General features: G+C 46.8%; 1 protein-coding gene across 3 annotated transcripts in view; it reads right to left on the bottom strand.

Moving 5' to 3' along the window:
* The window catches only part of ERI3 (ERI1 exoribonuclease family member 3), a 129706-nt gene that overhangs the window by 70544 nt on the left and 32739 nt on the right, over positions 1 to 26423 (bottom strand). For all 3 annotated transcript variants that reach the window (XM_038145157.1, XM_038145158.1, XM_038145156.1), the window contains exon 6: positions 7389 to 7461. In XM_038145157.1, coding sequence (XP_038001085.1) covers positions 7389 to 7461 — 73 coding nt within the window. The remainder of the gene's footprint in view (positions 1 to 7388; positions 7462 to 26423) is intronic.

Raw genomic sequence — 26423 nt, 5'->3', positions numbered from 1 at the left:
ACCCCAAAGGCAACACATGTTAACAAGGCGAGGGAGAGAGTGAAAGAAATTTCAGAGTTCAGACAGCTGCACGACAGATTTAAAGGAGAAGTCGTGGATGGCTGCTGTGCTCCAGCCCCAGAGCAGGAGGGCTCCTCTGACCGTGCCAGAGGTGCCAGGTTCCCCGGGATGCTTCCCTCTCCATTCCCAGCCTTGTGTTGTCCGTGCTGTCTGTGCTGCCCAAGCCAGGAGCCCTCGAGAGTGCACTCACTGCAAGGGAATAGAGCGGCCAGAGCTGTGTGAGACGGACGGGCAAAGATCATCACGGTAGAAGAAACAGCCATGCTCAGCTGGCCTGACCTGCACAGGCCACAGCACTGCCCCAAGTTCCTGTCTGAGCCACAGCTGATGCTTTTAGGAGAAAAGCCTTCCCTCCTGAGCTGGATTATCCACCACAGCCCTCGGTGAGTTGTTCCAATGGTTAATTACCCCACACTGTAAAGATCTGCACCTGAATTACCTTGCTTTGGCTTCCAGGTACTGAACTGCTGATGCTTTTGTCTGCTTCCATGAAGGAACCTCTTGTCACATCTTGGCTGTCCCTTTAGATATTTAGCAACTACAGCCCTTACCCTTCTCTGGTACCCTAAATGGCTCCCAGGGTTGTTACTGCATGGTGAGTGCTCCTCAGGTCTTGCAGTTCTCATCCAGTCTTCAAGTTTCTAAAATTCTTTCTGATGCAGATGGGATCCAACACCCCATACTGGTCAAACGAAACCCAAAAAAAGAAATGATCCAGCCCCTCTGCTCCTCCTTACCATTGCCTGTTTATAAATCCAACAGCAGCCACCATCTAGATGCAGTATCTGCACATGTTATCGAAAATGATTTTTATGTTTTCTTTCAGGGCATTGACAAAAGTGTTAAATACAAGAGGTCTGAGAAATAGATCCCTGTGGGACCCCACTAGGAAGACATGCACTCCATGATGATTATCCATTTACAATTAAATGCTAGGAGCTGTCAGTTTGCTCTTTCTTAATCAATGTAATGTGTGCCATGCTGATTTTGTATCACTCTTGTTTCTTAATCAAAATGTCATAAGGTACCAAGTCAAATGCCTTCTAGAAGTATATTACATTGACACGGTTACCTTTATCAACCAAACATGTATTCTCATAAAAAAAATATCAAGTTAGTTTGAAAAAGATCTAGTTTCCATAAATCCACATTGATTGGCATTATATTACCCTCTTTTCATTCTTTATTAATCAACTATGATATCTGGCTTTTCATTACTTTGCCCAGAATTAATGTCAAGATGATAGGGCTATAATTACTTCATCGGTCATCCCATTTGCCCTTCTAAATTACTGGTACAACATTAGCTTTCTTCCAGTCCTCTAGAACTTCCCCCATGTTCAAAGACTTATTAATAGTCCAGGGCATCTCAGCCAGCTCTTTAAAACTCCTGTAAACCAGCTATGCAGAATGCCAACCAATTCACCACTTGACTTTTATCAGAAAATTGTGTTGTAACAGCAAACCTCTTGCTCAGCAATAAGGCAACCTCTGCCTTTCTGTAAATACAGAGCCAAGTATTTATTAAACACAGTCATTTTGCTGTTATAAGCAATTCCTTTCATTTCCTTCCAACTACGAACCAGTGCCATTCCACAGACACTTTCCTCATCTCTGTGAAAGAGATATCCTTACTTCCCTAGCCCTGGAGTCACACTTCTCCTTGTGTTTCCTTTCACAACTTCTCCCATTTCTGCCATCTGAGACTTTCCAAAGCCAAGAGCTTCACCGATGAGGTGAGGAACCAAGCAAGCCAGGTGCCACTGAAGGAAGGCTTGACAGGGTCTCAGAACAGGCACCCATGCTGCAAGCCAGCAAAGCCCTGGGCACGGTTTTTCGCAGTTAGGAGGCATGTGCTCGATGCTCTGGCCATGAAGCACTTGGCCTGAGGAGCCCTCCTCTGGCATTTCTAACCTTACCAGGCATTTTATATTCCCTGCAGCCAGTAACTCAATAAACAGGAAATTGATAACAATCATTCTAAGTCCTCAAGAAGTTAGAGCTCACAAAAACAACTTCCAAATATATGAGTTAACACATAAACCATTTCTCACCCATTTCAACAATCTTCATCTAAAGCACTCAAGACACTTCAGCACCAAGTGCCTGAGAAGTACTCACAGCCTTGTCTCCCACCCCAAAGGCAGAAGGAATTATTAATTCAGAGGAGAGACAGAAAGCTGTTAGCAAATCTTTGTTTGTTTAAGATATGTTTATTTCTAGTAGCCAAATATTAACAAAAACATCCTATTACATGCTTCCTCTGATAGATTTCACAATGCAAGTAAGTGACCTTAAAACATTTGTGGATGTGTATTAACAGTTCACTTCCAAACAGGAATATCTACAGCTCAGTAAAGGCTAACCCTGGAAAAGGCCAGCTCTGTGCACAGCCACAGCACCCCAGCATGGTCACACTGCACTCCCCAAGGCTCTGTCAAGCCTGTTTCATCATGCCCAGAGAGGGAAAGCTGCATTCCTCCACACACATCATTCAACTCTTGCCTTTCATAAAAACTTCCCTGAGTTTCAGGAGGCTATCAAACTAAGGCCAGTTTTCTCTCACTCCTAAAGCAGCCACTATTACTGTATCTAAAGACGTGCTGCACCCTCTGAACAGAAATCAAAATTGGTCAAAGATGCCAGGATAGCTGTGCAGAGAAAGGGACAGCTCTGCGATAGGTATGAAGATTGTAGTCTTTAAAAAAAAAAAAAAAAAGAAATATAATTTGAGAAACAAGAAATAAAACAAACCCTTAGTGGATACATAAACCTCTCCTTTTATCTTTTAACTGCAAAACATCCAGAGAATAAATGGAAGACCAGGAAGGATAGTGCACACATGTTAAGAATTCCACAAGCCAGTTCTAGAGTTACAGAGCCCACAAGTGCCTTCGTGCAAGCCCTCCAACAAGTTTTGCTGTGCTGGAAAAGACAATTGAGCAAGAATATGACTGAGGCCTCAAATCAAGAGTAACACCATGAAGAAGAACTAGAGATACACGTTCTTTTACACAATGCAAGACCTAGGTCAAAGAAAATGATCTGACAATAGGTTTAAAAGAAACAAAGGGAACTGCATCTTCACACAATGTATGAGTAAACAGAGCATAATTGATGCATAATTAAATAGCAAAAGTCATTGCCGCAGGATGCTGTAGAAACTGAAAGCATGAGCAGATTCAGAAAAGGGTGTACAAGTTTCTGGTAGACAGACATGGTAAAAACAGTGGGTGCTAGATACAGTGGTCCAGGGACAGCTCTCAGTTCTTGAGGAGACAATTGCTGGGAATCAGAGAAAGCTGACTCAAGCCATGCTCTCCCCGTTACACCCGCGAGCATCAGCTACTGGCCTCTGGCATAAAGATCATTTGGGTTACATATTTGGTCTGGCCATTTTGATACCCTCCCCATCTTTCTAACATTCTTCTTGCACAAGGTCATTGTAAGAAAATCTATCTTCACCTCTCTTCTTCCATCTCCTCCCTCCTTTAAACCACTCTTCCCTTCAGTGATATGCTCCCAGCCCAGTGGTGGTGACAACTCCTATTGCCTGCTGGGTTTCCCATTCCCAGGCTCTTGGACACCCTGTGACTGCAGGCATTGTGTCCTCAGCCAAGCACTGGTTCCAGCCTCAGGGGTGAGGATTCATCACGGGACCAACCATGCTGCTAACTCTAGTGGGACCTGGAAAACAAACCACAGAGGTTCCTGAAAGAGCAGAGGGTGCACAAATAGGAGCTGATCCTTGTGTTAGAATAAGCAGTAATGGGTTTATCCAGGCTACCTGAGGATACTCTTGGGGCAGCAGCCTGGTTGTAGCTTGCTAGCTGCAGCAGTTTTCCCTTTTCCATAAATCTTGACCCACGGCCTTCTGCTTTCTGCACACATTACTCCACTGGTGCCCCTCTCTCCTGACATGAAGCCCTCTCTGTTGTTTCCACCCTGAGCATCCAGCTCCAGTGATGTAGCTCAGGTTCTGCACCTCAGTCCTAACCCCCAGGGCCTCTGCAGATCAACATGACAGGTCCCTAAGGAGAACTGGCAGATAGGATGGTGGCTCTCTATTGAGATGGTTTAGGGGGATATCTGAAATGTTGCAGCATTCAAAGAAAGCCTCCTCTGCTTTCTGCTCCCCTCCCACAAGGCTGAGCTAATCGAAGTGAAGAACATGATAAACTCTCTGCCCCGAGTCAGCTCCACACTGACAGTTCACTAGAGATACGAGATCGCTCAGTGACATTAAAAATGTCAGCAAACACCGACCAGGCTTGACAGAAGGGATGCATTAGCAGGCTGGGGGGGACACAGGGCAAGGTAAAACTTCAGCAAACATGGTCAAGTGCACAGGCAGCTTTTCCCCTGCCACCTCCTCCACAGAAGGCGTTTTTACAGATCCCAAAACACTGTGGCCACCACTGCAGCAGTCAGATGTGGAGCTCACCACCACCTGAACGGCCAGATCAATCCAACAAGGTTTGCCTGAGGCAAAGTAATCCTGACAGCTACTGGGGGCAATTCCTGTCTCCAGCTTGCCCGAGAGGCAGGTCTTGGAAATTGTGAAAGCTGCCTGCGGGCACAAAGTTCTCACTTCAACTGCTCCTGCAGTAAAGCAGTGAAAAGGGACGTTTATTGGCAAATGAACTCTGAGAAAAGACTCTCTCACCACTGCAGGAAGAAGATCTGCTGAGCTCTGGAGCATCCCATGCTCTGGCAGAGGGAGTCCAGACAAGGACTGGTTTTTAAAATGAAATGAAACAGAGACAAAGAGGACCTGAAGCTGTGTGTGTCTTGGCAGAGGTATCTGGAACATATTTTGCTACTACTGCAATACACATAGGTACACAAAGTTGTCTGTATGTAATCCTACTTCAGCATTGCCTGGTAGTTGCAGCAGGAGCTCCCTAATTCAGACAGGTCCTCTTGTTATCACTGCTTATAAGCAAAGACTCAAAGAAGATACAGCAGGTGCAGGTGGGGCCACCCTTCAGGAAACTGCTCTCTGTCATATGTGTCTGTTTTCTTGAGATCTGAAACATTCAGGTCTCTGCATTATCCATGACCTAGAAATCATCAGTTTCACACTCAAGCCCTACCCACCCTCCAACACCTTCACTTACTTCATGGATCAGGTCAGAGGCAGATTCATCCTAGGAGGTATTTCTAAGTCAGGAATGTGCCAGAGGGAGGGGAAAAAGGGCCACCTGAGCTATGCAGGACGAATGGAAGGGCAAGTTACCTGTCCACTCTTATCTGTTTCACACTGGGAGTTCATTCAATAGAGACTTTGTCTCCACTGGGTCCATCTGCTTCAAAAGAATGCCTAGTTACCTAGGCAGGCAATTCTCTCTTGTGAAAACAGGCAGTTGCCCTACAAGCACCTGAAAGCAGTGCATGGCATAGAAAGATCACCACCCCAGGGTAAGAGTAAGTCCCAGGAGAAGCAGCTCTTAGCCACAAGATAGGAGAGGCCCCCGTTCTTCTCTGCAACATGGGTCACTTCCCAGAGGGACGCAGGGCCCCTGGAACCATTCTGTGTTCAGAGAGTGTCAGGTATTACAGTGTCAGAAAAGCTTCATTGTTTTTAAGGGACTAGAGGGGCTGGAAGAAGATCAACATTTCTCTCTCACATCCCCTTTCCTGCACAATCTGAAGGAGGTTGAAACTTTACTTTCCAAGTAACACATCTGCAGAGGAGGACAACCCAACCCACATGCCCCATCCTACATGCTTACCATGCGACCCTTTCAGGGAGCTGGATAGGGGAATATTTCACTCTAACAACTTCCCTCCTGCCCCTGCCTTTAGCTCTATGCTTGGGACTTCATGGATGCTTAGCAGCCCTCAGCTTAGTGTCACAATATTTGCTGACATGCAACACATGAATGCTCACCTTGAAGAAGACACACTTCTTTGCACATCTACATAATGAGGAATCCCAGCTCCTAACACACTAAATCCAGAAGCCTTGAACTATGGGAAAGTGCCATAAGTCATTCATCCTGAGGCCCAGAGGAGGAGCATGGCTGGATCAACCTACTTCTTAGCAAACATCACAGTACACAGGGATTTTTTTTTTTTTTTAGTATTATTATTCTGCAGCCATCAACCTGCTGGTTATATAGCTGCTATCCATTCACCGGAAGTTTAGTGAACTTCAAATGGCGATCATTAATGGTCACTGAACTGCAGAATGCCCCAATGTGCTTTCAGATTTCATTTACCAAGGACCAGCAATCAGCCAAAAGATTTGCTCTGACAGCAGGGAAATACAAGACCCTTTGACAAGTTCAGCCAGGAATGTGCTGCCAGCATCCCTTGTTAAGTTCATGTTCTACCCTATTTGACGGAACAGATCATGCAAATTGTCCTTCTGCGGCCGCTCAGCCTGTCACTCACGCTTCCATTTAAAACAATAAACAAATAAAAGAACAAAAGAAAAGCCCGCAAGAACAACGAGCTGTTTATAAGAAAATTCACTTACTGAGACCCTTAATTACCAGGAAAAGGCATAGAAACCCAAATAAAGCACTAAATTGGATGGGGGAAGGGAATCTTACTCATCTAAAGGTTTAATCAGGAGGGCCAACCCAATTTCTCCTGTGCACAGACTGCAGACTCCTCTGTCACCCTGCTCCTGCTTGTAATCACACTTGTTCTTTTCTTCCCACTTTGGTTTGTGACTTATGGCATCACCATGTTTTTCTGTGTAGATGAAGCAGCTGCGCCAGGAGTCCTCGTGGATGCACAGCATGCTGCTCCTTAACCACCCAGTGAAGGTATGCAGCAAAATACAAGGCACCAGACAGGACTCAGTCCAAGGCATTTTGCTTAGCAAACTGATCACTGATCTCTTAGGTGGATGTGCTGCTGAGACAGCTCCCTTTCCCCACGCCACAAAGAGAAATGCTGATTTTTATATTGGAGTATTTCCACATTTATTAACTGGAATTTCATCTGATGGGAACCCTGCTCCTAGGAGCCTTATATGGCTGCAAAACAAAACAAAGTCAGCAATACTGGCGACAACACAACCTTCACTGTAAAGGGGTCTCACAGTGTCCCAATATTATGCAGACATTGCACTGTGCCTGCCACAATGGGATTCTCCCCAGCTGCAGAACACATCCCATCAAGTACAGTAAGACTCTATTAGAGGTGATACAATAGGGAGCTGGAGGACTCGCTCAGCCCAGCTTCTGAGAAAATAACTCATTTCAATGCAAAACAGCAGTAGTTATTAGACACCTCCTTAAAGAGGAAAAGTGAAGGACAAGGGGAGGAGGGAGATAGGGAGATTGGGACCATGGCAGTTTGCACAGAAGTACCTTTTTCAGATTAATCCACTGTTTGAAGTAATCAGCAACCGGCAGCCCTAAGTACTGGCATTGTCCTGGTAACCTGTAAGAGAGAAGAGAGAGCAAGTTTGATTCAATCAGTGCCTTGACAACACAAACTCTGTTTTCTTAAGTGCATTTTGTTCGGAGATGGAAAAGACTCTCAAGTCTGCTGTAGCATCATGCTGCACATCAGAAACACTATAGCTCTTGGCAAAAAAATCTCATGAGAGTACAGCTCGGCTTAAGACCTACATACATCCAGGCACATCCAGGCTGCTGAAACCTTTTAGACTAAACATTTTCAACAGCTGTATACCGAGCAGCACTCAGCCCTTCTCCACAGTGGCTAACACACAAACATAACTGGAGTATCCAGGCTCTCCTTGGCTAAGTTAACTCTTCACAAATCCCTGCAAAACCATCCTGCACTGCCAGCAGCTTACAGGGCAGACAGAAGGACTGACAATTCACCTGTCATGCCCTGGTGCTTCTCCATTTGGCCTTTATGTTAAAACATCAAAAGAGATACGAAGGAGGGAAGGAGGCACCAAATCATTCAGTTTTTGGACAGCAATGCTGTAGGGCTAAGAAAGCAGAGGCTGTTTTCCAAGCAGGTGCTTGGAAGAAGAGAGCAGACACAACTCTTAAGATACAAGGTGGTGCACACTGTCTCACTAGGGATGTGAGCACAGCAGCCAGAGCTGTGAGCACACGTATTGATTCTCCCCCTTTCTACAGCAAGCCGATGGAATAGGGCTCAAAACAAAACAGCATCAGTATGGGAGGTGGGCCGCTTGAAGGGACAGCAGCACCTCAGGAAAGCTGCTTCTCCCATACTGTGCTGATCCCAGTGTGTTTGCAGGGGAGCGAGGATGTGCCCCTCAGCCGGGGAACGCTGAGTCGCAAAGCGTGTGGCCCCAGCCAAGCCCGTGCAGGGACATGAGTTATGTGAGTATTTCCTGGGCACTTTGATCTGATCAAGAGTAATTGATGGATCTTGTTCATTCACATACTGCTGAGCATGCCTGGGGCACTGGTCACAAGATCTTTAAGTGAAGCAAAGGAACATCCCAAATAAATATGTCAACTAAATAAATGACTAAATTAGTGCTGTTTGTGCATGTTAAAAGTCACAACCCCAGAAATCAGCTTTTGCAAACAGAGAGAGTGGGGAATTTCCCAACTTCCTCAGGCACATGGGGGCTGTAGGAGGAGATTGTACGGGAGGAGGAAGAGCTGGAAGTGCCAGCATCAGCTGCTCAAACATCCGAACACAGACCACCATGTCCAGGGCAAAGTCTTCTCCTGCTCTCAAAGGAGGAAAGAGTGAATAGTCCAGACTAGCCTTCAGATTCAAGACTGAAATACAGGAACAAGCTCTGGTGAGAAGTGGATACAAGGTAAACACCCCAATGTGCACCATCAGTATCCCAGGCAGTACCTAGAGTGGTCAGCCCAACTCCAAACCCTTTGGTGAACAGAGAAGCATCTCTCCAGACATTTCCCCAAGTAAAGAGATGAAGGAGCAACACAGATAATGCACTTGCAGATAATGTGAGACCCAGGGTAGTGCACTGCCAGAGCAGTCTGGTTTTGGTGACTCCTCCATCTCGAGGCAAAGGAAAGGAAGGAAGCTAGGAAACATATTCAGGGGAATCTCCTGGGAATATGTTGCCAAGAGAGCCAGCACACACTGGGACCCATCTGTGTATTACCTTTGCCCTGCTTAGGCTAAGAAAGTAATAGACTTCCTATGCCAAAGTCAAATGCCTGGTCCTGAGAAGATGTACATGTGATGATTCAGGACCAATCATTTAAGTCATACAAACATATCTGAATAAGAATGTCCAGAGGAATCTCTTTGAAAGCAGGAAGGCTGTCAAAAGAAGGAGCTTGCAAGGAGCAGGGCTACAGTGATTTGCAGGGCAAGTAGTGCCAAGTCGACAGCACAGTCCCATCCCTGGGCACAGCTGGTCTGACTCCACTGTGCTGAAATAAAGCACCTGGAATCACTCTTCACAACTGCACACTGCCACACGAACAGCAGCCTGGCCCATGCACTTTACAGCCATTACACAGATGTCCATGACGTCCCTTAGTCAAACAGACCCAACCAGCCCCAAGCAGCATGCTGAGAAAGCTCTTTCTCCAGGAAAGCTGCTTTTTGCTGGTGCCCAAATCAAGAATCGCAAGAAAAGGAACCATCTAAAACAAACAATTGGTCTAAATATAGGCACTTGATTAGCTCAACCTCTTCAGTCTATTCACATTTAGCTAGAGAAAATGATAACAGAAGTTAGCAAAAGGTATGTTACAAAAAATTAGTTTCTCCTCCAAACCCAAGAGGCTTTCATTAATACAGGTCTCAGCCTAGCTCCAGTTAGAAAAAAAATTATCTTTTTACCTAACTTCTGGATAGGGTCCAGAAGAAGTGAGAGCAGCATTGTTCTTGTGAGCCACAGGATTGACAGCAAACCACCCACTACAACGAATGGCATCTGAAGCACTGCCATCCCTGTGGGACCAAAAGGCCCAGCAAACTGGACAGTCTGGTTCTATTTTCACCCCGAGACTGATGGCAGTGCGCCCTGGGCGCAGGACAGTGGGTCTTTAATTGGAGAAAATAAATGCTCCAAATAAATATGTCAACTAAATAAATGACACATTTTTGCAAACAAGTAACAACCCCAGAAACTGCCTGTGAAGCTGTGTGACCTCAGGACATTCCCCCTCCCCCTACAAGCTTGTGCTCCCTTCATTTCCTGTCAGCAGCAGAGGGGCTTCAAGTTTTTCAAGCGCCAGGAGACCAACACTCACGTTATAACCCGGGCGAGTTATCACCAGCACAGACCAAAACATAAGTCTATCCCTGAGCTGAAGGATGCAGTCCTGGTGGCTCCAGGCCACTGGGGTCACAGGCACTGAGCAAGGATTAGCAAAGGGTTGCTATATGGGTCTGGTCTAGTCTGAATATACAGCATTCCTGGCACAGGGGAGGAGGAACAGCACTCCAGGAACCAGGTCTTCCGTTAGCTACGGGGAGGAAAATACCCCTGCAAAATCTTTTCCCCAGTCCCAAGACTGTCACCTGCAGTGGTCGCCCCCAGTCATCAGCCTGGTGACCAGGCAGGAGTTTCTCTATCATCTTTACCAGGCTGGACTAAATAAGGCACATCTGTGGCTGTCCTAGGGAACAGAAGTATCATGGGCTGTAAGGAAGTATGTCTATTTATCAGAGCCACCATTCACTTGGGCATTCACTTATTTGAAAAATAAGCTTTTATGCTCAGTCTGGCTTCTTGCTCTTGCCAGAGCCAAACTTGCTCACAGAGGGCAGCCTTGCTTTAGCAGAGAGCTCAGGATTTGGCCCTCCCTCAGGTAAAGGAGAAATGATGGCACATTTTGTTGCGTTCAACATCCCATGATCCTTCCAGTTTTTGAATAAGGTCTAACTGGCTTCCCAAACACTGAAGCTCTCATTCCTTAGGAAAGCTGTCTTTCAAAAACCACCCCATCAGCCAAACTGCATTCAGTATGGAGAAACTTGAAAATGGCTGTGGGATTTTCCAGCCTCCAATGCAGCTCTGATGCTCTATCCTCCCTCCAGAGATGGGAGCACATAACTTCTGCCTGCTCCCAAAATGCAGATCACCTTTGCTCAGAAGAAAAAGTAACATCACGTAGCACACTCTCCTCCACCAGCTAAGCAAGTCTAAGTCCTTCTTAGGCCACGGTCAGCAGGGGCAACTCTGCACCATTTTCAGAGAGCTTCCACCACCTCAGGCTCAGATTTCCATCCAGCCCTACTTCACCATCCTGCAGGGTAAATGGAGCCTGGAGATGAACGAGATGCAAATAGGAGGTGAGGTGACATGGCTGCATTTCTGCTGTTGAAGCCAGCTCACTCTAAGGCAGCAAGAAGCGCACAGCTCGGCGGTGATAAACGGCCTTGCTTTAGTTATCACTTTCCTTAAGTTAAGGAGAGCAGCCTAGTGATGGATGGGCTGGAATTCGGTTATCAGGGAAGGCTGTCAGCCAGAGTTGCCTATCTCCACACACATTTAGCAGGGAGTCATTATGCGATGGCATGGAGTTAAAATATGACCAAGGGTACTGAAAGAAAAAGAACAAGATTAAAAAAAAAAAAAAGGCAAATTGAGCAACAATAAAGGAGCATGAAGCAAGAACGTTATCATACTAGTGACACCTTTTATCTCAGTCTGGTTAGCTAAAGCAGGGCACAAATTGGTCCTTCCTCCACTATTGTATCCTCTTGTACAAACAGAGGCAGATAAAATGTGTCACCAGTGCGATAGCATATCAATTTAACCCTAATTATCTAGAGGGTCAAACGAAGAAATAGGGGTTTCTCGTTTCAACAGGTCCCTCCATCTATGCTCAGAGCCAACACATTAATATGGAAGGGGGAGGGGCAGCCATAATTGATTTCCGTCACTCAGGTGGTTCTGGTGTATAAAAAATTAATGCTCGATTCTCCCAACTAATCAGAGCTGGTTAACGTCCATCTGCTTCTGGGTTCAGGATGTCAGGAGACAAAGAAATTGGGCCACTTGCTACACATAGGGTGTATTGATATCGAGGCAGTTAAAAGAACGAGTTCTTCTATGGGAAGATAAAGGGACATTAAATCTTGGGGTTTACAGACCTGATCTTAACCTTCCAAAAAAATCCATTCCCTAGAGACCTTGCATTGTAAGAGATGCAGAACATTATAATTGTGTCCTGGCCAACACTTGTGCATTGGGCTGCAAAGGAGAGCACTGGCAGGCTCCTGCCCTGGAAATCCTCCACTGATGAAGGAAGCTGCTTGGATGCTGAAGCAACAACAGCACGATGGTGAAAGAGAGGAGCTGTCAAACCACCTCAGCTGGGTCCCTTCATTCAAAGTAAGGCTGGTCAACACTCCAGACCACACAGCTCAGAGGTTCTCCTCTGTTTTGATGTAGAGTGGCATGTCTGCCCAACCAAGAGGAAAGCTTAAGTGTCCTCTCCCAACAGAACAAGCTAGCAAGGGAATAACATCCTATGCTAAGGCACCTGAGCTGATTTAGCACAGAAATGGCACTGCAACAGGCAAAGCTGCACCCGTCTGCACTTAACCTGCACTTACATGAGATGGGGCCAAGCTAGGAATTCAAAGCAGTTTAGGTAGATCCATATACTCCCAAAGAGGCAGCTGCGGACTGCTGAAACCACAGTGCCAAACCAGGAGGCCTCTGCCAGGGTGATGTCACAGCACCCACACACAGCAGAGTGGCCCACACACAAAGAACAGCCCAAGCCACACCACAGCCTACAAAAACTGAAGCATGCTGACATACACCTTCACAAAAATCCCCAAACCCCAACTCCCTCATCCCAGTAATTCAGATTAGACTGGGGCAACTTTCTAGTGAATCCAAAAGCTTCGGCAGGGAGGTGTCTCCTCCTCAGTGCTGGAGTCACTTTGCCACTCAGTGCAAACATGCTTCTGTCCAAAATGAAGTACAAACCCTGTGCCAGACCTCTGGCTCTCCACTCACAACTTCTCAGTCCCACAGACCAGCCAAGAGGCCAGAGGAGCCCACCCTCTCTTGCTTTCTACTAGATTAGCCCTCACCAAGCACACACAGTGCCATCTCTCTCTGCCCCCTCATCAGTGCCAGACAAACCACACCTGCATGGCTGTTCTTAAAATTCACAAGCAGTAGCTGTGGAAAGACAGTACATCTGGAGAGGGTCTGAAAAGCCCTGGGCTTTCACAGAAACCCTGAGACAGGTCCCATCTCCCTCCCTCTTTGCTTTCCTTCCACCCTCTCAGTTCTCTCAACCACCCCCAGACTTGTCACAGTGCAACAAGCCTATGAGCCACACATCAGCTTTAAATATCAGCGTGCATGAAGCAGGGACATGAGAGCAGGGAAGTGGGAACAGACAGAGCAAGCCTCCATCGCCTGTCAGGTAACACTAATGAATTTCAACACCAGCAGCCATTGCCTCAGACGGGCTGGTGAGAGGAGACAGAGTTACAGTGAGAAGCCTTTGCAGGAGCAGCCTGCCTTTTTTCAAAGCCCCCTCTGTTAATAAATGTCATTGTTGAGCAGGCTGCAGCAGTCCTCAAGCCAGGACGGCGTGGGCTGGGGGAGAGACAGGCAACTGACAGCACTCAGGATGCCTGGGCAGCACAGCCTTTTCTTCTACTGCTTCCCCAGACAAGAGCCAGGAAAAGGAAGAAGACGGGTCATTGCTACTGGCATAAAGCTGTCTTCCATTAAGGCCCCAGTACCCAAATAACAAACCACCACAAGGAGCCACAAGTGCAACCCCAACACCCTCCAGTCCTGTTCACTGGGATGGATGGAGGCTCTACAGCAACCAGTCCTGGAATGGGCAGAGGGATGCAGAGACATCCAGACACACTGCCTGCACTCCTGTCAGCAGCAAAGGGTTACAGAGCAGTCGGTCCCTTTGCTAACACAAATGCATTCCCGAGGCAGCACGGGGAGAAGCATCCAGCACAGGGCACTGTACGACAACCGCACCGATGCACAACATGAAGGTCAATGCAAGTCTTCTTTACAAATGTCAACCTGTCATCTCTGGATATTAATGAGGGCTGACCAGCAGCTAAAATGCATCCATGCTCCATTAGTAATAAGAGAGACACAATGCAGGAGAAGAGCACACACCATGGCACACGGAAGCACCAGTGGGTCTGCAGGGCCTGAGGAGGTGTGGTGATGCACAACATAACTTAGGCCACTCCAGATGCCCAGGAAGGAAAGCAGTTCCCACACAAACCCCTTCACTGGAGTGTGCGTTATCTTTTCCTATCAACCTTTAATTGGATTAGTGTAATGAGGCCAAAAACACAGGCTAAGCAGCAAGGCTAATACCTGGCACTTCCAGATCTTTTCTTTTTCTATGATGCCAATTCTGGACAGACCTGCATTCTCCCTCTACCAGACAAATTCCTGCCTAGGAAGCATGAAAGGCAAACTGCAAGCCTTAACACTTGAGACTCATAGCAGCATTGGCTGAAATATCTGAACACTCATCATATGCTAACAGTGTGATCCCTATTCTCTAAATTTTTGCTGGATACTAAGAAACTTGATAGAAGCTCAAGATCCTTGCTTTCCAAGCCGCTAGCTGGTGAATGGAAAAGGGTGTTAGCCTTTTGCAGCCAGAGCAATGTATACACTAGGGACATAATTCTGCCACAAAAAGCACATAGGGCAAGTGGCTCGTTGTGACTCGCTCGTCCTGCAAAGCACTGTGTGCCTTCCACTGCCATCAACCTTAATGAAACATGAAGGCATTTAACACCAAGAGAGATCTGGCCCTTTTATGAGTATCTGTCTGTGCATCAGCAAGATGCTGGCAGAGATGCTATCTCAACATTAAAAGCAAGGCTGTAACACAGCAGGTATTCAGCCTCCAACAGAAGATGTTCATCAACAATTGCACACACATGATGCTACAATAAATCTATGTGCTACTTGTTAACAGCTTCTCTTAAAAAGATTCATAGCTCTATTTACTGGGCCTGATTCCGCTGCTAGGCATGTGGGAGTAAATCTAGAGAAACTCTACCTGGAGTTTGTAAACAGACAGGGATAGTAGGATCAGAACTGAGCTTCCTGATTTTTAAATAAGTACTTAATTACCGTGCAGGAAACCAGAGCTTGCTGGTTCCATGGTTCAGCTGAGATTAGAAGTGCAGCAGGAGGAAGATTTGCACTACTCCAGATTGGTGGAGGGGTAAAGCAAATGCTCTCACCATCCCTTCCAGACATGGAGAACAACTAGATGGACTCCCCTTTGACATCAGAAATGCATGACACTGCTCCCAAGAAAAGCGAAACTGCAAAGTCTCCAAGGCTGAGGTTGCCTCCCCAGCCATCGGAACCTGACCCTATGAAAAACCCCTACAAACAGATTTTTACACACAACCTTGGTGTGAGAGTCTGTCTGCTTACCAAACACGACATTATACAACATCTTATGAAGAGCAGTGTACAAAATTGCATACTGTGTTCTCACTGAATGTCATGCATCATGACCACAGGTTGCAGCAGGTGAATGCCCAATCTGTCATCAGGAAGAACTCTTCACCATGCAGGTAATAAAGGTCTGGAACAGATCGGTGGCAAAATCTCCTCCCCTGGAGACATTCAAACTCATCTGGAGAAGACCCAGAGCAACTCAATCTAAATTTGAAGTTAGCTCTACTTTGAACAGGTGGCTGGATTAGCAATCCCTATTTAAATTATTCTTTGAATCATGCTCCAGCAGATCCTGATTACACATGCATGTGTCCTTTCTCTGTCTATATGGCCTCTTAATAAGCCTTTCATACAGACACTAATGTAGTAATCACCTGGTTCTCTGCATACCAGCTGCTTTAAGAGGGAGCATTCAGACTCCTGCTGCAGAACACTGTAATTATGCACTGAGTAAGGGAATATTTCTGATGAAATCAATGTACCCATCGTGTCTAAACCCCCTTAAAACCAAAATACGCACAAAAACTAAGCTAAAATTAAATATTATTCTCCTTCCACTGTACAAATCCCATTGCCCTAGGAAACCTGAACACATGAGACCTAGAGCCAATGGTGCTCCTGTAAATTAAGAAGACATGTCCTGTCCATGCCTTCCTTAGATCTGCTGTCTGACAGGCAGGAGGAAACCTTGCCTCTTCCAAGCCTTGTCTGTCCGGACCATTTAGTGAATAAACTCTTCAGGACAAGGGCTTCTCTGCTATGAGTCATAAACTGTTTAGTGCCTAATGGTAAAGCCTATAGACGCTTACCATAATACAATCATGTCACTTAAAGGCCATTAGTCTCCAGTCTAAACAGCACTTTTCCAGTCGCAGCGGGGACCTGCCAACCCAGGAAGGCAGGATAAGGGACGTGGGTGGTCAGTCAGGTCACTGGACTTGCAGACACCTGATATGAAGCCCCAAGCAGGACAGAGCCTAGCCAGAAGGCATGGGGGAAAGCCATGGTAGCTCTAGCAATCAAAAGTTTTGTCTTTTGTGCTTTCTTGAATCACTCGAATCAGCTGAAAACCTGTCTGCCAGGTCTGTCTCCACCTTCAGCCATGGCTGTACCACTTGCAAGGGGAAGAGCCCCTCATCCACAGAGGGAGCCTCCAGCCTTCTGCATCACCTCTCTTTCCACTCACTGAAGTAGACCATTTATCTACAAGAAAAGATGCCACTCTGTTTTGTGACTCTGTTTGAACTTCTCTTCTTTCCTGGCATCATCTCTGTCTTCTTCTGGCACCAGATCACCCAGTTCTGTTCTTTCAACTGACTTCTGAGATGGCTTCTTCTTCTCACTCCCCACTAGAGGGAAGAGAGAAATCCTAATAGGAGCCAGTGGGATGGGGTAAACTGCCCCCAGTGCCCTCTGATGATACACAACACAAAACTGCACGCACAGCAGCTTCATGGGCTCTCATGCTGTCAGCACTGGGGAGACTGGCACGCTGGGTAACAGGGTCTGAGCACAGGTTTCTGTGCAAATTACACAGGCACAGGGGAAAACAAGTTTATGTTTTCCTTGTGGGGAAGAGACCGCTCCCACCTCCAAGCACAAGCTGCCATTAGTATTTGCTTCGCTGGAGAGAAGGAGCAGCGAATCCTCCAGAGCAAAGGACAAGTGCAGCAATTAGGATGCAGGGGCTGCGGGAGCTGTTTAACAGCACGACCCAGAGGTCAGTGCCGCCGACTCCCAGCCCTGCATAAATATTGTATGAGTCGGGGAGAGGGGCTGTTACGGCCACCCTCAGCGCCAGCCCTCCCCCATCCATCGCCACTCTGCATCCAGCTAGATACGCCAGCAACATTATTTACAGATGTGACAGTCAGGAAAATCACTTTAGTAACTAAGGGAATGGGAATGAAGACTGCACAGCAGAGCAGGCACCTGGGAGCAGGCTCCCATCCGCACCTTCTGCCTCCCCTTACAGCCCTGCCAAACGGCACAGCCTGTTCTCAAACTGGCGCAGGAAATACCACCAGGAACAAGGAGGGGAGGGGAGGCTGTGAGATCCCTCTCAAAGCTTGCCCAGGGGTTTGATTATCAATGCTGCTGAAGGACACTTCAGCCAGCAGCTGCCTTCCAGTTTCCTATCAGTATCTCTGCTAGACCCACCCTTTGGAGGGAGCTTTATATCAATATAATGAGATGCTTTAGAGGGAGCTTCCCTCAGACGCTGTGCAGACCTGCAGGAGGGCCCCCACTCCAAAACAGCCACCCATGAACAGGGGTTCATCCCTGCAGAAACTCTCCCAGATGCTCTATTTGGTATCAGCCACCTTCCTCACACATGACCTGTTCACCCCTTATTCCCTGAAGGATTGCCTTCACCTGCAGCTTCAGTCGCACTGAATGGCACCACCTCTACTGTATCTTGGAACATCCTCATTCTTCTGCTCACTTTTTTTGCTGGACATGCCAGGTAACTGCACATTTGCTGTGATGCTCTGCACAATTACAAACCTATCTCAGATTCACTGAGACTGAAGGTCCTGAGGACAAGGACATGGGCCATTCTCCAACTGCACCAGCAGCACATGAATTCCTAGGGGCACACTGCTAATAAACATTACTGCCCAGGGCAACACACGAGAGCTGCAAGATGGAAAACACAGCTTGGATGTGCTTCTGTCCATGATACCTCTCCAGAATTTTTCTCATTGTTCTGTGTCTAGTTGCTGAATCCAGGGAAGGCAGAAGCCCTGTCTTACCATTAGCAGCTTTTCTAAACTCACTCTGCAATTAATGGGCTTAATTATTGATGGCAAAGGCAGGGAAGGGAGGAAAGAAAGAGCCAACGAGGAAGGAATGATGTGGGGGTGGCAGGCGCCAAAGGTCTCCGAAGATCTTCCCTCAGCCTAGAGCACAGAAAGAGCCCCTAGCCGCTCTGCTGCTCCCACGGCCCTGCTCTAATGCTCCCTGACATGCCTCTGAAGACAGCGAGCTGTTTGCAGTCACCACCGTGATTTGTTAGTAATTATTTTCACGGTGTCACATTGCTGTCACTCTCTTAACAAAGAGACAGGCAGCCTGAGGCTGCCTGCAAGAAAGAACCAACAGAGAAAAGCAATTGTCAGGCACCCAGGGATCCTCTTTGCTTCCTGGGTTTCACAACCAGAGCCCTTACCAGCTTCTGAAGCAACTTCTGAGGAGAAGTGGCAAGTCAGAACCATCTCCCATCCTGGTCACAGGAAGAGGAATTAATTACTTAGCACCTTCTCAATTTCACCTTACCTGTAAATCCAGTGCAAGACCCAGGAGCTTAGAGCCCCTTAAGCCAGCAATTTGCTTCAGGCCTGCAGCAAACGCAAAACAACTTTGCCAATTGATGACTTTTAGTGCTCTCCTTGCAAGTCCCAATTTCTTTTTATGTGGTCTTGCCATTAGAACGTGCTTCCCAAACACAGCAATCCTGATGACAAACCCCTGCCTAAGTCTATCATCCTCAGACATTAACCCTCCAGACTGTTCACGTGTGCTCTTCCTACACCAGACTCATTAATTCCAACACACTGCTGTGCTCCACATGGCAGTAACATTTCACTTGGCATTTCACAATGCCAGAGGACCTCAGCAGCTTCCTCACACCTGAAATACACAGTCTAATGGCTTGCTGCCTCTGTTTTCTCATACACAGCACAGTGACTTGACAAAGAACTTCCCTGCTCGAATCACCTCCAGTCCATCCATCCATCCAACCTTTGGCTGACCTGTCAGTAAGTCCAAGGTAATCACTCCTTTCCCAGTAAACATGGTGCTTCCTTGGGCCCCCAAGGAATGGAGGCTACTTTGGCACCTGAAGTGTCACACAAAATAAGGATATAGAGATGAAAGACTGAGACACCTGGCCAGACAACCCTTAAAGCACTCTTGAGCTTTGTGGAGAAACAAGTGGACTTCCTCCAGAGCATTTCCAAGTCTGAACTAGTCCCAGAGTAAGTGTTCTTCCTGTGTCTGTTTACTGATGGTGCACAAGGGTCAGTCTCTGCAGCCGTGGGGAAACCTGGGTACTAACTCACCCTCTTAGCATAGGGAGAGTTTGGAAATATTAAGCCTCACAGTCTAAGGAAAACCTTCCTGCAATTAACTGCATGGAAGAGCTCTGACTCAGAGGGCAGCTCCTTTTCAGGGGTCCTTTTAATAACCAAGAAATGGCATATACATGCTGTGAAGAATTAGGATCACCACTGGGAAGCTAAATGGTCCATAAAATGTAAAAGTTCTCTTCAGAGCTGGGAGCATTGTGAGCTGGAGGAGAGGTCTTGGCAACCTCCCACCAGCCTACTCCATCCACCCAGTTTGCAGGGACAGACGTGACTCCAGGCAGGGATGAGGAACTGAACTCAGCTGGTGCCCAGGCACCTTGGGCATGCTGGCCGACAGTCAACACCGAGACCTGGTTCAACATTCACATGGAAAAACTGGAGCAAGGAGATTACAGATGACCAAGAGGCACCTACAGAGGAAAAACAAAGGGTGCCAGGCAGAGAGGAGGAGAAATCCTTGTTCCAAGAGAGGCAAAGCTGGTAGGACCAAGGCAGGATAAAGTCCTGGGCAGTATGAGCTTTCCGGACACAACCCTGCCAGGACATTGCCCTGCTTCCTCTGTCTTCTTCCCACAGACTTCTCTATTCTGCTTTCTTCTACTACCACCTCCATATGCCTCACATCATTGCTAAAACCTGGTCCACATCAATGTCTGAGCACGTGACACTACCTTTGGGGTGCCAGGCTGTGGATGGCAGCACCTGGGCCAAACATGGGAAACGGTGACTCCCACATGAAATGGACTCGGCTCAAAAGGTTGGTCTGCAGCTCTGGTGTCCTCCCAACTCCTGCACGCACCCCATCATCCACTCCTGAGGATACAGAGTGTCACTGGACAAGGCGCAGGAGAATATGCTGGAGGGAAAATACCAGGGATGACCTCAAGATGGCCCAGTAGGTCTTTGCCAGCCAGGAGCTTCAGGAGGAAAGGGACTGAACCCATCCAGGAAAATGGCTCCCAACAGGAAACAAACATCCCAACAAAATAAAACATTTTCAAGAAAGCTATAGACTCACACAGCAGAGCAGGTGAAAGAGGAAGGATGCTGCTCCCAGGCTGGCAGTATTCTTCAAGCAGAGCTCTCTAGGCAAAGATGCCATAAGCACATCTCTCCCAGCCAAGCCACTGAGAGGGCAGCACTGGCGCCAACACGCAACTGCTTTGCTTCAGCTGCAAAGTAAGAAGAGCTGGGATCCAAAGGAAGATAGCTGACATTTCAGACCCAGCATGAAACACTATGGCTGTCTAACACTAGAAAAATTAAGCTATTTTAAGAGAAAACGAACACTTTGTGGAGTTAATCCTGTTTTTCACACACACCACAAACAAAAAAATTCAGATGGCAAACAGCTCTCCAGTGATTGTCCACTGCAGTCCCAAGCCAACCAGCTTTTCAATTCCCCAAGGAACACAATCACCACAATCCTGAACTACTATTAGAGGGCTCTCATACAGACAGAGGCTAGGTACCCGTTTACCAAGTACCCATAATAGATCCATTGATTTTGAAACCATTTTGCCTGAATTCATTAAAACCCTGGACACAGAATTCACCCTAGTGATTCCTGGTGCAGAGGGCATTATGGTTCCCCACTCTGTGAGCAGATGACATTGAGACCATTGATTCACATCCAGTTCAGTGTGACTGTTTTCAAACAGCTTACGTTAAGTTATGCAGGGGTAGAAAATCTACCTTCTCCACTTATTACTCCATCCCAAAGATTCAGTGCTGGAAATAAAGTACAGGATGCAATGCCCATCTCATTCTCCCCTAGACTGCAAATTTATTTGTAAGTTTCTCCAGACTCTTTTCATCGCTGCTTCCAATTTCTTTGGTCTTAATTCCCAGGTAGAAGAGTCCTGCTCCCCAGAGTGCACCAGGGACCACAGCTCAGTAAATCTGCAGCCACTACAGCCCTGATATGACAAATGTCTTTGCTATCATGTGCTAGATAAGGAACAGACCTGAACATGACAGTCCATTGCACGATAATCCCTATGCAAAGATTTAATGTCCAAAGCTTAACCCAAAGACATTCCCAGACATCAAGGACAATGTAACTTGCAGAAGCCCAAGCCACCAATTATTTCAAATAAAGACAAGAACAGGAGTCAGCCAGGGTAACTGGTACATACGGATAACAAAAGTCAAGTCTGGTATATTCATTTTAAGTAAGAGTGTACAGAGGGGGAAATCTTAACATCCAATTTTTTATTTTTTTTTTGCATAAGTGATATCATTTTCTTTAAAAACAAAAGCTGGACTGCAGGGTCGCAGAAGTGAATGGGGTCAGTGCTATTCCCTGTAAGTGCTCACAAGGCTCCCTTGCTTAGCTCTGGCAAAGCACTTTAGGATGTAATTACATGAACAACTCCATCAGCAAAGCTGACTCAAAAGGTTCCTGACCCTGGATATTCAGTCCCATCCCTTCACTGTAGTTCACACCACACTCTTTGTTCAGCCAATGTAACCGTGTGAAGAGATACAGCATAGGCTTGTTCAGCAAAATGATCCCCACTAAAAAAACACCACCAAGCTAATCTAAAGATCTGAGTTGGAAAGGAATTGTTTTATCAGCTTTAAATGCAGATGACTACATTATCTTTCAGTTACCAGATCTTTCTTGTTACTCTCAACTCTGAATATACCTCTTGCCCTGCTGCCACACAGCCAGCCCACCCCACACCTTCTCCTGCCCTTCCTCATGACTACCCAAGCGTTCCCACTCACTCCAGTCAGTGGCCATCTGCAATTTCTCTCTGAGGTAGAGGCTACCAGCCTCCGCCTGGTCCTGTGATAAAGAACGGCATGTACAGAGGACATTAACACCAACAATTCTTTTCCATTCATGACCTAATTCTGATCTCAAAAATGTCGAGGATAGAAGCCCAGAAAGAGCAACCCACTGCCACATTTGGAGCTGGTCTGAGAAGACAAGCATCCTCCCAGTCTGTGTAACTTGCAAGAAAGAATTAAAACAGTAAGACAAAATTAAGCAATGGTATAATTTACTGCTCAGAATTTACTAATATCCAACCTAGGAAGAGCACCAAGGGCTATAAACATTTCAAGACACTTCACTATGTTTTATCACTATATTAGAGAGTACTTGCCTTTTAACACTTATTTAAGAAAATAAAAAACTTCTGAGCAGTAGTTTCCTGTGAAGACATAAATTATCATGTTCTGATCAGCTACACTAAGGGCAGTTAAAGCATATTCATGTCAGAGCTATATAGACCAAAGCCTACATGTACTTTGGGCTATGCTCAGTGCATTTACAGAACAATCCAAATCTGGAAGGAGAAGGATTAACTGATGCTTCTGACATCATGGTGCAGGGCTGAGATTTGGGACATAAGACTTCAGCTCTGTCTCTGCCTGCCTGCACAGCCACAGGCATCTCACTTAACCTCACTGTACTTCAACTCTGTATCTATGCACGCATGGTAAAAATGCCTCTTTCGTTGCCAGGATTAATACACATTGTGTTTAAGAGCCCACAAACTGGTTCCACACACAGGGGAAAGCAATTTGACATTTCAGCAGAGATAAACTACACTAAAGAGCTTATATTACAAGGGCTCAACTCTGGCAGATACTAAGTACCCTCTTTTCCACTAAACCCATCTCCTGCAGTCAGCAGCTCCCTCAGCCCTTCAGAGGCACGTTACCCTCACCACCCAAAGCCACATCAATGCTATTTGCTTAATGACTAGCGTCAGTTCCAACCTAGGTGCAGAATGAGGTCCAAGCACTAAAGCAGACGACATCAGGTATCTGAATCCATCCCTAGAGCTGTTAAACTTGGACTATAGCTCCTTGCAACAGGCTAAAGGAATCCTCCCACTGAGCATGCAGAGGCCTGAGGACCGTGTGTCTAACGAGGCTGTATCCCCACTCATATTTTAGCTTGGCAGGTCTGGTGCTCCTTTCATCTTTTGCTTCAGGTAGCTCTCTTTAATTAATAACATTTCTGAGTCGACACAGGGAACTTTCCACTCAGAATGAATGGCCCTCTCTCATTAGAACCATGACTTGTCATGATGTATTCAAGAGCAGAAGTGTGATTCATTCCCTTGTCTGGGAATGAGGGGTGTTGCTGGGGGGTGGGGGGGGGAAGAGTCTCTGTAATGAGTGACTGATATTTGCTGAAGTTGATATGAGACTCTGTCGGCTTGAACTGCCTTGTCAGGACAAGCCTTCAAGAAAGGTGATGTTCCTACTCAAGAGGTTTTCCTCATTAAAGAAATTGCATCTTAACAAGAGGAAAGGGGAGGGCTGGCAGGAGAGCTGCTGTCTCCCCAACTCCAGCCTGATTCACACACTCCAAGAACTGAAAGCAGGTTGATCCAAGCACAGCCAGTAGAGGATCAGCGCTTCATTTAGGAGCCCTCTCACACAACGGACTCTCTCCAGCAGCAACCAAATCCCTCCAACAGGTGCACCTTCTGATGGTGCACCACACCCATGACAAAGCCTTTGGCAGCATGGCCGAGGACCTTGACTCATGCTCAACCTCCATAAGCCCTTCTCACGTGCTTGGTGTTCTGGGCACCCAGCTCCTTGTGACTAATGCTCCCTTTGTCTGAGGGAAGACAGACAAGCAGCTCTGTGGTCTTCCTAGGAAGCTCCAGTGTTCAAGAGCAATCAAGTCTGTAGCCACACCGTGCCTCATTTTCTGAAGATCCCTGAGCCAAACAGAAACTTTACTGATCCTTTAGCAGCTGAGTTTACATCTTGAATCCTGCAGACTCAGCAGTGCCAGACACCATCAGCAGAGAGCAGCACCCTGACAATCACTATTTCTCTGGTGCTCAAACGAGCCAGGAGAGCTACACACATTGCAACTCCTGGCTTTCCCCACCTTATCCCTACATCCAACATTGACAGGCTTGAAGATTCCTCCTCCTTGTTACAGCCACTTCCCCACATCCAACTTGCTCATCCCACTGTGCCTCCCTGGCACCTACCAGTGGCACCCACTAGAAGCCCTCACAGTAGACAGGCCAGTCTAGAAGACACCATGTCTCAGCTCTAGAACAGCACATGCAGTCAGAAGCCAAACTAAATGCCCAGGTCACTGCTGGAGAAGCCAGGAACAAAGCTGCATAGTTTACCAGCCAAGCTAAGGATAACGGATGGGAACTCCAAACCCCTCAAGATCTGGGTAAGAGGACTGCAGCTATGCAAGCAGCTGTCATTACTAAGGAAGCTGAGAAAAGAAAGAGCAGAGTTAGGAGTAAACCTGTAACAAGTGGTGGCTCCTTAAGCCAGGAAGTGTCGCACTCACCTCAGTGTCCTCAATTCCTCTTGAACCCAGCCAGGTTTCTACCATGCAATGTTCCAACAACACTCCTCCAAAAGTGGACAAACAGCACCACCTCCCTTCCTACTGCCTTTTGTGACCAGCATGTGGTCTCAGCATGGTAGCAAAGGGCATCAGCTACACCACAGGTCTTGTAAGGAAGCATGGAGTGATTCCCTGGAATACCTCATGGATGTTCCATGTCTCTGAGGCTCTGCCTCCCTGTCTGAGCAGCCTTGTTTCAGCTCTCCGCTTTCTCTCTTTAAAAAGAGATGCTCAGTTCTGCTTTGCTAAACCCTATTTGGCAATGTGTCTAAACACACGCAAACTTAATTAGTTCAGGAGGGAGACTCGGCATTTGTGGTGACGGATAAAAAAGTAATGGGAAATGAGACAAGTCAGAGCTGGCAGGGAGTCCTCACTCCAGCCTCATCCACTGGCATGGTGCTAATCAGATGTGACGCTACGCGCTGCAGCACCCAATCGGCGACGGAGCAGCCTGATGTGCTACTCACCAGGCGGCTGCAGCCAGACTCCTGCTATCCATGTGCTTAGAAACACAGAATGCATTTTCTGCTCTGCCCTGAAGATGCTTCAGGATTGAACGCTGAAGTTAATGGTTTAAAAAAAAAAATTAAAAGGAAGAGGGAGAAATGAACCACTCTCAACAACCTCATGGCCAGGAGTGGAGTCTTCTTTTCCAGCTGACTAGTGAGGGACAATCCATGCGAGAGACCACTGCAAACGGTGAATAGTGTATCTCTACTCTAGAACAGCATGTCCCTCTGAGCCAGCCCACCTCACAACCCCTATGGCTCACCACAAATGGGGCTCATCTTTACCTCTATTTGCCCACTGTAGAGCTCTGAAGAAGAAAAAAAAAAGCCACCCAACACATCCAGGTTGCTCTTTCCATATGAGAACCAAGTTAGGATGTCATTACCTGAGAATCTTGTCAGCCCACTGTTAAAGCGATGGAAAGATGGGCTTGGAGCAAAGATAACTGTTTGTCACAACCATCAACAAAGTGGTAAATTGGACTCTCACAACAGCAATACAGGAGTAAAGAACAGAGAAAATAGAATACATGAGAAACAGAAGTTTAGCACAGCAACTGTGCTGGTCTCTAACAGCAGCTTAAATATGATATATAATGAAAAATAACTCACTCCTAATTTAAGCAGCTAACACAGGAGCTCTGGACACAGCCTGAGCAAGGACCAAGATTCTGACTCAAAAATTCAAATATCACCCCTCTGTCTCTGTCTGGAGCCAATTTCTCATCACCACTAGTGCTTGTGCTGAGCTTTGGACCCCATATTTCATGTTTCACTAATTACGCAAAGAAAAGGCAAGGAGCTGCCACTCTGCAAAGACTGCTTGTCAGGGAAGAACTGGTGCTGATTGCTCCTAGACTATGTGCAGTTTATTTAGGCTTCCAGCTTGGGGAAACCAATGTCACAGTGAAAACCAAGTAACACTACTAACGAGTTGTGGCTGTCAGTTTAGGATGGGATGTGTCAAGCCCATGCTTTACTGGTGTGATAACAACAGGAGTCTTTATCCAGCACCAGAGGGAAATGAAAAGCTGAAGCAAGATTATACCAATCCA

The sequence above is a fragment of the Motacilla alba genome, chromosome 8 (genome assembly GCF_015832195.1).
Source record: "Motacilla alba alba isolate MOTALB_02 chromosome 8, Motacilla_alba_V1.0_pri, whole genome shotgun sequence".
Classification (NCBI taxonomy): Eukaryota; Metazoa; Chordata; class Aves; order Passeriformes; family Motacillidae; genus Motacilla; species Motacilla alba.
Note: the sequence above shows the minus strand (reverse complement) of the source record. Positions and strands in the feature narration are given on the sequence as shown.